This window comes from Anopheles coluzzii, chromosome 3 (genome assembly GCF_943734685.1).
Source record: "Anopheles coluzzii chromosome 3, AcolN3, whole genome shotgun sequence".
Taxonomy (NCBI): domain Eukaryota; kingdom Metazoa; phylum Arthropoda; class Insecta; order Diptera; family Culicidae; genus Anopheles; species Anopheles coluzzii.
The window spans coordinates 66,933,122-66,947,771 of NC_064671.1; the positions used below are offsets into that span (position 1 = coordinate 66,933,122).

Genomic DNA, 14,650 nt, shown 5'->3' on the forward strand with positions numbered 1-14,650 from the left:
TCTTTTAGACTTCGACTGTCTAGAGTCATATGTCTTTTGGTTCGGGAGCGTATTTTCTTTTTCCTATTTTTTTTTTGTGTTGTGTTGTTTGTTCTTTCCTTCTGTCTGTTTTCTAAATGTATCTGATTATAAGTTGGTGTGTACTTCTTGTATTGGGATTTATTGGGGTCTGTTGGTACGAAAGTTATTTCGTTTTCGTGTAGTAGAACGAATTTGGATTCTTCGATTTCATCGATCAACATTTTACCTTTTCGGTCGTTGTATGGGTTTCCCCATGCCGAATGGTGGGCATTAAGGTCGGCTGCTATCACTGTTTTTGTTGTTGTATGTGGATCATTTAGTATGTTTTCAATAATTGATTTCAGTTTGTTGCAGTGTGTGGTAGGGGATGCGTAAATTGATATAATGTTTATTTCGTTTTGGATTATTGTTAGTTGTGTGATTTGTATTTCATTGACGTATTGTCTTTGTTTAGTTTTGTATTTGATGTCATTTCTAAGATAGATCGCAGTTCCACCGTATCCATCTTCTCTATGGTTTGTAATAAGATTGTAATTTGAAATTTGTGCCTTTTTTTTCTGTATCTTTGTTCAACCATGTTTCCATTATGCATGCTGCCGTTATGTTTTGAGCGTTCATTATTCTTTCAAGTTCTTCTTTGTTTTTGGGTAAGCTATTTATGTTTGTTTGAAGTATGGAAAAATTTTTGGCCATTTTATTTTAATTTGTATTTGATTATATTTGTATTTATCTAGTTTGACGATTTACGGGCTTTCCTTGTTCGGTTAATTTGTCTTTCGTGATCAGTTGTGTCGGTGTCGGAGGAAATTATATCATCCATAACCAGTCGTTTTCCGGTAACAGTTTTGTCTAAAACGTCAATTTTGATATAGTCCACTCTTGTCATGGATAAAGTTTCTGTACTATTGTTTCTGCTGGTTGATGGATTTTGGTTGTTATTACTGACGCTACTCTTTTCTGGTACATAACTAGTATGGGGCTTGTATGTAGTCGGTACTAATTTTGTGTTTTGGTTTTTGGTCCCCTGTTGTGCGACCTCTGCGAAAAGTCGGTTATTGACACTTGTTTTGTTATATGTGTTGTAAGTGTTTTTTTCTGTTTTGGGTGCATGTGACACCGTAGTGTACTGGTTGGTCACAGTATTGACATGTAGCTTTCTGTCCTCTACAGAGGATTTTAATTATTTCCCCCTTTATTGACAGGTATGACGGGATTGGTTTTTCGATTTTCATATTTGTTGAACGGTTGCCGTCTTTTATTCCGGCGAATGGGGACGGGGCTTCCCAATACGTATTAAATACTTCCTCGGGTTTTCCATAAGCCGCGAGGATTTCTTTTATTTCTGCGTTAGAAATGTTAGCCGACACATCGAGGATTTTCACCACTTGCGTGTTGTCCTCCATTTTGATGGGGACGTTGAACTCGGTGCCATCGCACAAAATGCCATGTTTCCCATCATGGGCTTCCACAAATTGCCTAGCATGGATTGGATCTTTCATTTCCACGCTAATAATAGGTGCCATATTTAAAACCTGCACCTTCTCTAGTTTATCTGTTTCCACCTTTAATACATTAGTTAGAAATTTAATCGCTTCAGCCCTGGATGGCTTTTTCGGTATCTGCGAAAAATCTACCCGAAAAGTAGCGTTTTGTTTCGCGGCCATTCTGTTTCGCCTTCTGCTTGGAGCTATTCACTGGGTTGTTTGTGTTTAACGTGCTATCACTTTGACTTGTAATCACGAACTGTGGAGTCTCACCTCGGATCATCACAGTAGCGCTCGTGACACTGACATTATTTCGTTTCAGCCGGAATTTGTCATGACTATGTTAGTGACATTTGCAGATTTGATCACAGTAAAAAAGTCGTTTTGAGTATCATCTCTGATTATAACAATTGAGTACGTGACGCTGACATTGGATTTTGTTTCAGTCAGATTTTTTTATGACATTGACAGTGACATTTTGCAGCACTGCCTATAGGACGATGTTCCGTTAGAGCCAATCCACTGGGAGTTAATACCAACTCACCATAAAAAATGATACGAAGATGTTTAGTAAGAGATATTCTTATACTATTTTATGCTAAATACTCTGCGCATGATGACAGATAGTGTCCTCAACGCCGCACAGAATGTTCCTCCTCCACATTTTGCCTCAAACTAATGAATTCCTTCAGCTTACCCTTCAGATAGACGGTGGTAATGAAATCAGACGCAATGTTGTACAGACTCTCAATCTCCACCTTGGTCGCGAGCTGACGGAGCAACAGCAGCTCCCGCTGTATGTGTCCCTCGGTGTACGGGCGCTTGGTCATCTGCTCGATGCGCTTCAGCTCACCTTCCCGCAGCGGAACACCCTGCAGCCCGAGCAGCTCAATGTCGGACGGGAACAGTCCTATCCAGCGCATGGTCGGCACGGCCAACGATCGTTGCTGGTGCACCATTGCCTGTGTGGGGAGGGATGGCGGATGAGTGAGAGGTGGTGAATTGAGAACAAAAAGGATTCAGAAAAAATATACCAGTGAGCCAAATTTGTAGACGCAAAAGATTTCAATTCCATGCGGATCGGCATCCATCAGTCCGTAGATGGGCACGTGCGTCCAGTCGGAAATCTTTTTCAGCAGCAGTCGCGTTGAAACATCCGGATATCCTTTGGCCTGCAATAGCGCATGTATAATCATACCATAACCCTCTTTTAAAACAAACTTTCCCCTCTACCGTTATTAGCACGAGTGTGTCGGGAAATGTGCTCAAAATGCCATCCTCCAGCAGTCGCTTGAAGACGGTGTCCTTCTCAACGACCAGCACCAGCTTGGCCGCTATTCGGATCTCCGTCACGCTCCCGACATCCAGCGGCACTGCCGTGCCCCATCGACCATTGCAATCGATCCGCTGTCCATCGCTCAGCGTGAGTACTATCGGGCCCGCGATCAACCCTTTCGAGGTGTTGTACACGTGCAGCTCCCACGGGTCGGCATCGAGCAGCGCACAGACGTCCTCGAGCGTAGCGTACGTATAGGCCGGTGTTTGCGCTAGCTCCAGGTGCAGATAGTAAAGCTCCCGCTTCGTGCAGCTCGAGCCGGTAGTAAGCAGCTGGTAGATGGTGGCCAACAGCTGCACCATCAGCTGTAGGCGCCGTGTGTTCCACGGCCGGATCGTTCGTCCGTCCTGCGAGGGTTCGATCGTTTGGAGACTAAAAAAAAAAGAAAGCACGAGAATGTAGTTCAGGGAAAAAGAGACCCGTGTCCTTGCGATGCACTTTACATTCCGTTCTCGATCTTGCACGTTTCCCAGCGTGCCTTACTACGCCGGATTGGCAGCGGGATGCCTTCGGTAACGCAGCGTTCGATTTGCTGCAGCAGGTCGACTATTTTCGTCTGTATCTCGCGATGCCGTTCGGACAGTTGGCTTCCCTCCTCTTCCTCCGGTAGTAGCGGCGCTGACAGCGGTCCCTCTGCCTGCGCTGATTTCGTGCTTTCGTCAAACCCGGAATCTTCCCAACCGTCCACCAACCGGTCCGCACTGTACTGTGTGTGCGTGTTCCAGTCGTTATCGAGTGCGCGCTGCTCGGTATGCGTGTGGTGGCCCGTTGCTATGCCGTGTGGGCTGTGCTGTGAAGCAGCAGCAGGCTGTGATGGACTGTGTTTGATATTTTCCGTACTTGAAGGCACAAAACAATGAGTTTCGTACGGCGCGTGTTCATTTTTCTGCTTTTGTGTGGCTGTTTCAAGTAAATCGTCCTCAAATAGGAATGCGTTTGCTGGTTTTAGTGATCTTTCCTGTGAACAATCGTTGTGAACGGTAGTGGAAGTGGCGTTTACTGCAACAGTTTGCTGGTTGTTTTGGTGCTCCTCTTTTGTGTCGTTATTGTCGGCAAATTCGTTAAACAGCTCGACAATATTCTCATCCCAGGCGAGTGATTCTAACTGCAGCTGGTCGGAGGAGCTTTCATCCAGGTTTGAGGCCAAATCGGAGGGCAGCAGGATACTGCTCGGAGTGCTGGAGAAGGATTGGTTGCTTTCCTAGGGGACGGAAAAGAAAACAGTAACACTCCGATGACGGTACAAGTGTGTGTCTCATCTCCGTTACCTCAACATCCTTGAAGAAATCCTCAATGCTAGACGACATCATGCTTTAAGCTGTTTTTACTAGGTAAGGATGGATGTATTATAAATTTACTGATTAAGAATTTGCAAATAAGCTTAAACTGTGGTTCCTTCCCGATGGAGCGACTAGGTTGAACTAACCGATAGGTGAATTCAAATCCAAGCATCCTTTGAACAGCAGCAGGCTGCGGAGGAGCTACGGTTACGCTAGCGCGCCATATTGCATTTTTTAACAAAGAAACCGTTACGATAAGAGCGTGCAGGATGTTCGGTTTGCAATTGTTTAGCAAATTTTGATCCCAATTGTTATCTACATTGTGCATCTCTTATCAATCAAAATTCGTATTTTTGGCGATGAAAATCGTTGTTGGGGGTATACCTGAACTTTAGATTTAAAGGCATTTTTAAATAATAGAACTCCCATGTGCTACTGCAATATTAGAATAATGAAGTCGTTTCTAAGAAAAACTGTTTCCTAGATCGTGGCATTTAAATATTCTTTTTTTATACAGTTGTACAAGCAGCGGTAGAAAGTGTATAATTTGCCAACAGGTTTATAGGATTACCATAGGTTAACTGTCGTCAGCGGGCAACTTGTATGTCCTTGGCCTTGCCTTTAAAAAAATATTCACCCAATCTTCTAAATCTAAAAGTATGCTGAAATACTAGCCATAGCAAAAATGGGAATAACTGTCCAAAGAAGTGGCGAGAGCTCGGAACAGGATCTACCCGATTCCGATTCGGTGTTGGCAATCAATTCTGGAGCCGATTCCGATTCTGAAATCGATTCCGAATGCCGAACCTGTTATGGAGATGACTCCGTAGTCGGAATTGACCCGGGAATTGCAATCTGCTTCGATAAAATAAATAGAATTGATTCCGGAATTCAAATTGACTCACTTTAGGAATTGAAATCAGAAGTTTTCGAGGCGAAATCAATCAGTCCCGGAAAGTACATGAGAATGAATCGTTTACAAGTAATTTTAGATTACTTGAGGCTATCAATAAAATCGTTGTAGCCTAGAACCCAAACACCTATTCTCATTGAGATGCTAAAACTAAGCCCACTGTGATTGCAAAGCCCATTCCGATTCCGTAGCCAATTGTGATTCCGGAGCCGATTCCAGAGTCGATTTCGGAAACTGATTCTGAACCTAATATACGGAATCGATTCCAAAAAAACTGCGAAGCTAGCCGGAGTCGATTCCAACTAAAATTTAAATCATATATTATTATTAGTCCAAAAGTAAAGTATCGAATGGTAAGGGTAAATCATCCGTTTCGTTGATTGCGCAGTTCGAAGCGCGTAGTGGTAAAAGGTCTTTTGTTGAAATTGCTTTGGCATTATTTGGTTCCAACAGAGTAGTGCCTTAGTGCGCGAATCATAATGCTAACACCTGAGCAAATGTCCTTAAATAAGAACAGGTTCAGAAACATCTGTAGCTGGTTATTGATCTTTCTCTTAAGGCGTCATCCATCAATTATATAACGCCAAAACTTTCGACTTCCTCTCTCACTTTTCCCACAAACCTTAACATTGAAAGAACCTTCTGCTAAAAAATTACGTAACGGAATGTGACCCCATCTCCCAATATTTTGGATTTAAAAAAAAATGGGAGTCATTTAAAACTATTTTGCGATTGTCACACAAAAATCTGCATTTGTCGCAAAAATATTTTCTGATTTCCGCTAAAAAAAATCTGTGATTGACGCGAACTTCGATTGTCGATAAATAATGTTGAAATGTTTAAAAATTATCGCAAAATAAAATGTTATAAAAATAGTTTGTTATGTATAAATGTATAAATGTTATGTAACAAAAGTAACAAAACTGGCCCCCCACCCTCCCTTCCTCCATGCAACAAATCGTAACGTTTGAGAACACTCCCTCTCCCCCCTATCCACGTTTCGTAATTGATGGATGACGCCTAATCGTACTTTGTTTGTATAAATTCTCTTATACTAGGAGTGGGATTTGAAAAGCATGATCGCAACTGATTCGTGCTTGATGGCAGCAGGAATGCGGCAGGCTGCATCTGTGTGACTGCTACCACACGGTTTACACGGGCAGTATCACACAGAATGCGTGCCATGTTTGCTTTGCGAATTTCTGTCACTTGCGTACTAGTGAAATAGTTTCCATTTTCGTAAAAAAATCGGTCGCCCTTTCTGGTGCGTCGGAACTGCTCGCCCATAATACACTGCATTACTTGGCCAGTCTGCGTACCGTCGATCTTCTTCTCGAACGCCAACCCGACGGACAGATCGAGATCGTCAACCGATTTGTAGTACGTGCTCAGTAGCTCAATTGCCTGAAGAGTAAGACAAACATATGTTAAATAGATCAGGAAAGATATTTAGACAACAGTTGCTTACCTCAGGTAGTAGAAGTTTGTTGTAATCATTCCAAGTTGCAACACGCTCTTGGAAGCAGTAAAAAACAAAATCATTGTATCCGGGTAGGCCATGATCGCGAGCACGCTGGATGTCGAGCGATTTAAGGTCCGTTCCGAACATGTTGTTGAAGCGGAAGAGGAAATGCTTGGTGGCAGGATCGAGACTGGTATCATGAAGTCCCATCGGCTGAGTAGTCAAACCACGAAGTAGATCAGCATATCGATCGGAAGCTTCCTCCAAAATCGTAGGATTGTTGGTGTGATCGTTGATATCGATCTTGCCCATGGATATGCGACTTTCCTCGTAAAGTCTATAGAAAATAGAACAGTTCGTATAAAAAATTCATTTAAAATAGTACCTGAAAGTACTTACTTCAGCGTACCCTGTATCGAGGAGTGAAAAAATCGGAAGGCAGCGGTCGTATGGGAGTTGATAACCGAAGGATTCATAAAGGCATTGTAATCGTTCGTTAGAGATCTTGGTTGATATATCAATTGATTTTCCAACATGTAGCTTCGACCCAAGAAGTTTGGCAACCACTCATAGTACACGATGTGCTGGTACTGAGCGATATTGAGATGACGAGCCCGTTGAAACACTTCTTCGTTGTTCAAATTACCGTTAAGACGTTGCATTTCCCTGGCAATACGATTGTGTTCCCGTACAAAGACGGTTTGAAGTATTGCGAGATGAGGACTCTGATTTGCTCGTCCATCGCCAGTGAGATAACAAGCATCATTGGGAGTTTTCAAGGTACAGGTGGCACCTGCGCTCGGATGTCTCGGTGGCCAATCTTGACCATCGCGTATTTCAACTTTCAAGAAACCGGTGTTAGGCTCCCGGAGTGCTTGAGCTTCTTCAACGGAGTTCCCATATACGATGGATAGGTCCAAGTACGACGTTACGGCGTTGATCTGCTCTGCCCTTGTGCAGTTAGAGGGATTCTCATCGCAGTTGGTGAGGGTACGGATCATACTCAAGCACTCTATTCCTCGGGCAGAAAACACGGGATCATCGGGAGATACGGGAATGACAAAGCATCTCGGGTCGCGATTAGGCTGTAAGCGACCATTGGCACAGCACGGTAACTGATCACGAACTATGAAGGATGAGTAGGAAAGAAGCTTTGACTTATGTCTGTTTATCAACTTTCGTTCTTGACATTACCTCCACGCGTTAGGGCCATATCGTGAGCCACGATCTGGCCAAACTGCATGTTAAGCAGCGAGAACTCCGGACTGTTCTGTTCACCCTCATCGAAAACTTTAACCGAAAGCAGTCGGGCATTAGGCAACTCACTACCATCCTTGGCTAATGCTGGCCGAGATCTTCTATCACTGTATTTAGGAGGAAGCAACCGTGTAAACAGTGTATTAGCGGCACCCCAGGACGGGACTTGAATATTATTGCAGGTTCCATCGAATGTTCGGTACGGGTTGCTAGGACACTGTGCGGCAACTTGTTGAAGACTTCCTGTCACTACTAGAAGAAAAAACCCGAAAGATTTCACACGAAGCTCCATCGCTGTCACAATTCAACTGATCTACTTTACATCTGTTGTTTCATTTTATATACCTTCGGAAAAAACGCCTTTTCTGTTCAAGGTCATTTCTTCCAACCAGCCATAACACTGTACAGAAAGCTTGAGAAAAACAGTCGAACGTCTACAGAAACGGATTTTGGCACATTTGAAAACAACATCAGTATCAAATATTGGTATTGCATATGACGTCTTCCACTTATCGACAGTCACCGTCGACAGTTACTTGAGACTGCAATTTTTCTCAACCAAAACAGACCTTGTTTTTTTACACCCATGATATTTGTTTTAGTACCATGTGCCGTCTAGTGAAGTGTTGATAAATCATGTACCTTGTATTTCTTGAAAAATGGAAAACATCTGCCAATCTTAAATCCAACAATTTAAGATCGTGCAGTTTTCAATTTTGTATCCAACTGATGATCGGATATTTTAATGTTAAACTTTACTTAATTGATAACACACAAACTGCAAGTAGAATTTGCAAGGATGTGGTTTGAAAATTGTTTATTCCATTGTCTGTGAAGCACTGAGACCAGTCCACAGCATCGACACCAGCCTCTCACCAAACAGCGATTGCCAGTGTAAACTTTTAAAATTTCTTAGTAATATTAACCTTTATAAAGAGCTCTAACCAAAACCACAATTGTAACAGGCAATAAAATTAACGGATAGCTTTAAGTAAACCGACGACTGTACCACCAGACCGGCCAACCGGTGATGATCACCGACTGAGAATGTCGTGACCGAGCGAGTGATCAAGAGTTGGGTGCTTAACAAAATGTCACCAAGCATGTGATTGGTCCACCAACTGTTTGAGTCTCACCTCTGATCATCTCAGTTGTGTACGTGAGCTAATTTGAGCTTCGTTTCAGTCATGAGAGTTGGTGGCAAAGACACACCTAAGTTGTTTGACGAGCTCCTTTTTCCACTCACTAGGCTCACTAGGTTTGAAGCTACTGGGCTTCAGTAGTCCGATTATGATCATAATTTCATTGCTGGTCGACCAAACCTGTAAATATGTTATGAATTAATTTGGATTTATGTGGAATAATTTTGGTTTATTGACAACTATCATAGGCTCTTTCTTAACCATTGCCGAACTTGACTATCACTCTTTTTCTAGGTTATGTAATAAGTACATTACTATTCCAGGATCGTACATCGTCTATATAAATTGACTTGTACTAGGAGTAGGATGTGTCAAGCAGGATCGCAATGGATTCTTGCTAGAAGGCAACTGGAAGGCGAGAGGCTGTATCTGTACGACCGCTGGGAAACCGTTATAGCGGGAACTGTCGCACAGAATGCGTGCCATATTTGCCCTCCGAATTTCTGTCAGCTGCCTAGGTGTGAAAAGGTTGCCGTTTTCGTAGAAAAAGCGATCGCCCTTTCTAGTGCGCAGGAATTGCTCGCTCATAATACAGCGCATCACTTTGCCAGTCTGGGTACCGTCGATCTTCTTCTCGAACGCCAATCCCACGGACAGATCGAGATCATCAACCGATTTGTAGTACGTACTCAGTAGCTCAATTGCCTAAAAAGCAAACGTTACGTTGAATAGATGGTAATAAGTAATTTTCACAACTCACCTCTGGTAGTAAAAATTTGTTATAATCGTCCCAAGATGCAGCACGCTGTCGGAAGCAGTAAAACACAAAATCATTGTATCCGGGTAGGCCATGATCGCGAGCACGCTGGATGTCGAGCGATTTAAGATCCGTTCCGAACATGTTATTGAAGCGGAAGAGGAAATGCTTGGTGGCAGGATCGAGACTGGTATCATGAAGTCCCATCGGTTGAGTAGTCAAACCACGAAGTAGATCAGCATATCGATCAACAGCTTGCTCCAAAATCGTAGGATTGTTGGTGTGATCGTTGATATCGATCTTGGACATAGATATGCGACTTTCCTCGTAAAGTCTTTCAAGGATAGAACAGTCAGGATAAAAAAATAATTTGATATAGTATGTAATAGTACTTACTTCAGAGCACCTTGAATGGAGGAGTGGAAGAATCGGAAGGCAGCGGTCGTATGGGAGTTGATAACCGAGGGATTGATGGTGGCACTATAATCGTTCGTTGCAGTTGACGCTGGGTAAATCAGTTGCTGTTCCAACATGTAGCTTCGACCAAGGAAGTTTGGCAGCCACTCGTTGTAAACGATGTGCTGGTACTGAGCGATATTGAGATGACGGGCCCGTTGAAACACTTCCTCGTTCGACAGATTACGATTGAAACGTTGAATATCCAAGGCGATACGATTGTGCTCACGTACGAAGGCAGTTTGAAGTATTGCCAGATGGGGACTCTGATTAGCTCGTCCATCGCCAGTAAGATAGCAAGCATCATTGGGAGTTCTAAGAGTACATGTAGTACTTGCGTTCGGGTGTCTTGGTGGCCAATCCTGTCCATCACGTGCTTCCACCTTCAAAAAGCCAGTGTTGGGCTCTCGGAGCGTTTGAGCTTCCTGGGCAGAGTTTCCGTACACGATGGATAGGTCCAAAAACGACGTTACGGCGTTGATCTGTTCAGCTCGTGTGCAGATAGCAGGATTCTCATCACACGTGGTCAGCGTACGGATCATACCCAAACAATCGATTCCACGTGCAGAAAACACGGGATCGTCGGGAGATACGTGAATGGCAAAGCATCTTGGACTGCGATTAGGTTGTAGGCGACCGTTAGCACAACACGGTAACTGATCGCGAACTGCCAAAATTGAGAGAACCTTAGAGAGGTTTATGCGTACAACTATCCACTTGATATATTACCTCCACGCGTTAGGGCCATATCGTGAGCCACGATCTGTCCAAACTGCATGTTCACCAGCGAGAACTCCGGACTGTTTTGTATGCCCTCATCGAAAACTTCAACCGAAAGTTTTCGAGGGTTGGGCAACTCACTACCATCCTTGGCTAGAGCAGGTTGCGATCGTCCATCGCTATACTTGGCAGGAATCAACCGTGCAAACAGTGTATTAGCAGCACCCCAGGAAGGGTTCTGAACGTTATTGCACGTTCCATCGAATGTTCGGTACGGGTTGGTGGGACACTGTGCCGCAACTTGTTGAAGACTTCCTATCACTACTAGAAGAAACAATCCGAAAGATTTCACACGAAGCTTCATCGCTGTCACAACTTTACTGTCCTGCTAGGGACTTGCTATGCCTATTTATACCATCGAAAAAACACTTGCCAGTTTGTTTTGTAAGATGAACTGTGTGTAAGAAAAAAAGAATAACTAACGAATTGGCAATACAAAATATTTACTCGAAAGCTTGTAGAAATGTTGTAGACAAATATTTGCTTTAAGTACAACGTACTTTCCTAGCAGAAACGAAAGAATTTTGCAAGTCTCTTTGTAAACACGACTCACCGGATGGTTTGAAAATCCCTCAAACTTGGGTATAGAGTATGCCAATCGAATCATAGTTTGTTTTTAGGATAGACATTTTCTACTGTACCAATGAACTTCGTTGTTTTTGTTCGGCTGTGCATACAATCGAGGGAGCCACGTGAACCTGTACTATGTCAGGGTAGTTAGAACAGCTGTCTGTACGCTTAGTTTATTTCCGCGTGAGAGATATTTTTGTAGCTCAAGGTTTGTTTGAGCATAGTAAACGACATCATGTCCTAAGAGTGCAAAGTAAAATATATGGTACAATTTAGTTTAGCTAAAGAATATATCAGATTTAAAGGGTAGATAGAAGAATATCTTCTGAACAGTTCTCATCAAATACATCTGATATGGCGAAGAAATTTTCGCTGATTGAAACACCATATTTTTACAATTATCATACGATAGGCTTTTCTCATTAGCATGATGGCGAGGGGTTAGACTCTAACAAAAAGAGTTCAACGGCATACATGTTTGTATTAGGCATTTGTATTGGTAAGATGTTCACAAATGTTTGTAACATAATGCAAAGCACATTCTGAGTAAACAAGTATTATGGATATAAAACAAGAGAGAGAGGGATATAAAACAAACAATTGACAGTTGGATGAGAAGATGGTTATATTTTTGTAGCTGGTTCGGTAAAATTTCCTACAGCAGATTACTTCTTCTAGCTAGCGTACGAATTGTATCTTTGCATCCGCAAATATATGTTCTACCGCTACAAAGCTACACCGTCGCCAATAAGAGATATTCTTCAATTCTCCAATTATTAACAACACTAGAACTCGCGAAGATTCGGAGTCGGTAAGGAACTGCACGTCACTAGCGGGTTAGTGGTGGAAGGTAGCAAAAATGCGCTCGACTGTATGCGTGTAACATCGGTGGTCGTATCGCACAGTATGCGCGCCATATTCGCCTTCCGAATCTCACTCAACTGTCGTGCGTTGAAATGGTTGCCGTTTTGGTAGAAAAAGCGATCGCCCTTCCTGGTGCGCCGGAACTGATCGGCCAGTATGCAGCGCATCACCATGCCCGACTCCGTACCGTCGATCTTCTTCTCGAACGCCAACCCGACGGATAGATCGAGATCATTGACCGATTTGTAGTAGATGCTGAGCAGGTTGACGGCCTTAATGAATAGAAAGCGGAGGAGAAGGGGATCAAGAACTATTAGACATTTACTTAGCAACATCGTCACAAGGAACACTCACTTCTGGCACTAGCAACTGGTTATAATCTTCCCAGGTTGTAGCACGTTGATTCAAGCACAGAAACACAAAGTCGTTGTATCCACCGAGTCCATGATCCCGTCCCCGCTGGATGTCGAGCGACTTAAGATCCGTGCCGAACATGTTGTTGAAGCGGAAGAGGAAATGTTTAGTCGCCGGATCTAGGCTGATATCATTGAGACCCATTGGTTGGGTGGTGAGACCACGAAGCAGGTCAGGATATCGGCTAGAAGCTTGCTCCAAAATCGTAGGATTGTTGGTGTGATCGTTGATATCGACCTTGGACATCGAGATACGACTTTCCTCGTAGAGTCTAGCATGAAGAGGAGAATTAAGTTGACAACTCATTGGTGTTGATGCTTGACTCTACTTACTTTAGAAATCCCTGTATGGAGGAGTGGAAGAATCGGAAGGCAGCGGTCGTGTGAGAGTTGATTACCGCCGGATGAATGGTTTGGCTGTAATCATTCGTTGCAACCCCCGGCTGATAGAGGAGCTGCCGCTCGATCATAAAATTGCGACCCAGAAAGGCCGGTAGCCACTCCTCAAAAACAATGTGCTGATACTGGGCGATATTGATGCGTCGCGCTTCTTCGAACAGTTTATCCGGCAGCCAGGTTGGATTCAGCGTCTTCAGCTGTCTGGCGATACGATTGTGTTCCCGTACGAACGTGATTTGCAGTATCGCCAATTGAGGACTCTGATTAGCTCGTCCATCGCCGGTAAGGTAGCAAACTTCTGTGGGAGTCTTTAAAGTGCAGGTTGTGCTTGCGTTCGGATGTCTCGGTGGCCAATCCTGTCCGTCACGCACCTCCACCTTCAACAGACCGGTGTTGGGCTCTCGGAGAGTTTGTACTTCTTGTGCGGAGTTTCCGTACACGACTGATAGGTCGAGAAAGTGTGTGACGGCGTTGATCTGCTCTGCGCGCGTACAAGTCGTAGGATTCTCGTCACATGTCGTAAACGTACGGATCAAGCCCAAACAATCTATTCCACGCGCAGAAAACATGGGATCATCGGGAGATATCGGAATGGCAAAGCATCTTGGGCTACGATTAGGTTGAAGGCGACCATTTGCACAGCACGGTAATGGATCACGAACTGTAAACACATTGAAACACATTGATAAGCTCTGGTTTAGGATACAAATCTACAAGCATCTGTAATACCTCCACGCGTTAGGGCCATATCGTGAGCCACGATCTGTCCAAACTGCATGTTTGCTAGCGAGAATCTTGGACTGTTCTGCACGCCCTCCTGGAACACTTCAACGGAAAGCACCCTCGGGTTCGGTAGCTCACTCCCATCCGTTGCTAGGGGTGGAGTGGACTTGCCATCGGCATACTTCGGATTTACAATACGCACGAACGGTGTGTTAGCAGCACCCCAGGAAGGAGTCACAACGTTATTGCAGCTACCGTCGTACGTTCGGTAAAGGCTGCTAGTACACTGCGCTAACGTCTGCGGAATGCTCAACGCAAGGCTTAGTACAAGGAACACTACTGCACAAGGCTTCATGTGAAGCTTCATTTTGTTCACCATCACGGTTTTACATCAACTGGTTTCTGTGAACATGTGGGATGCCCTCATTTATATGAGATTGTTTTTGGGCATTTGTTTACCGAGTGTCTGTTACGAATTTATCTGCAAACGATGAGCGTGCCAGAATACAGTACCTCACCAATATATGTATATGCGACTGGTACACTGGTGGGTATAAATGTGGTTTATTTAATGAAAATCACACAGTTCTGGCATTAAAGAGATGAATGACTTCAAATAAAATCAAATCAAAGGGATCAAAGCTTCATAAAACCTACACACTTACGGCTAAGTCGGAGATAAATCCATACGATATTCACGCACGATGAAGTACACATTTTTCCACCACTGTGCGCCATCAGTGTATGACGAACATGTTGTTGATGGTACGTGCGGGTTCTACGAACATTTCGC

At 43.7% G+C, this 14,650-nt stretch overlaps 3 protein-coding genes across 5 annotated transcripts; all 3 read right to left on the minus strand.

Moving 5' to 3' along the window:
• Positions 1 to 1,625: 1,625 nt before the first annotated feature.
• On the minus strand, positions 1,626 to 4,543 carry LOC120959813 (meiotic recombination protein SPO11). The gene is made up of 5 exons (XM_040383468.2): positions 4,110 to 4,543; positions 3,285 to 4,042; positions 2,739 to 3,213; positions 2,540 to 2,677; positions 1,626 to 2,467 (listed from the first exon to the last, which is right to left on the minus strand). The coding sequence occupies exons 1-5, from the start codon at positions 4,149 to 4,151 to the stop codon at positions 2,138 to 2,140; spliced, it is 1,743 nt and encodes a 580-aa protein (XP_040239402.2). The 5' UTR covers positions 4,152 to 4,543; the 3' UTR covers positions 1,626 to 2,137.
• A 1,294-nt stretch (positions 4,544 to 5,837) lies between these two features.
• On the minus strand, positions 5,838 to 8,132 carry LOC120958238 (peroxidase-like). The gene is made up of 4 exons (XM_040380887.2): positions 7,691 to 8,132; positions 6,896 to 7,622; positions 6,503 to 6,833; positions 5,838 to 6,438 (listed from the first exon to the last, which is right to left on the minus strand). The coding sequence occupies exons 1-4, from the start codon at positions 8,043 to 8,045 to the stop codon at positions 6,055 to 6,057; spliced, it is 1,797 nt and encodes a 598-aa protein (XP_040236821.2). The 5' UTR covers positions 8,046 to 8,132; the 3' UTR covers positions 5,838 to 6,054.
• A 971-nt stretch (positions 8,133 to 9,103) lies between these two features.
• Positions 9,104 to 14,389, minus strand: LOC120958239 (peroxidase-like). Of its 3 annotated transcripts, none has more exons than XM_049608398.1 (4): positions 13,864 to 14,269; positions 10,049 to 10,775; positions 9,656 to 9,986; positions 9,104 to 9,600 (listed from the first exon to the last, which is right to left on the minus strand). In XM_049608398.1, the coding sequence occupies exons 1-4, from the start codon at positions 14,234 to 14,236 to the stop codon at positions 9,232 to 9,234; spliced, it is 1,800 nt and encodes a 599-aa protein (XP_049464355.1). In that variant the 5' UTR covers positions 14,237 to 14,269; the 3' UTR covers positions 9,104 to 9,231. The 3 variants fall into 3 exon arrangements, with proteins under 3 accessions (XP_049464355.1, XP_040236822.2, XP_040236823.2); XM_040380888.2 differs by lacking the exon at positions 13,864 to 14,269 and adding an exon at positions 10,838 to 11,225; XM_040380889.2 differs by lacking the exons at positions 9,104 to 9,600; positions 9,656 to 9,986; positions 10,049 to 10,775 and adding exons at positions 12,059 to 12,594; positions 12,677 to 13,007; positions 13,069 to 13,795 and having other exon boundaries at positions 13,864 to 14,389.
• Between the last annotated feature and the right edge of the window lie 261 nt (positions 14,390 to 14,650).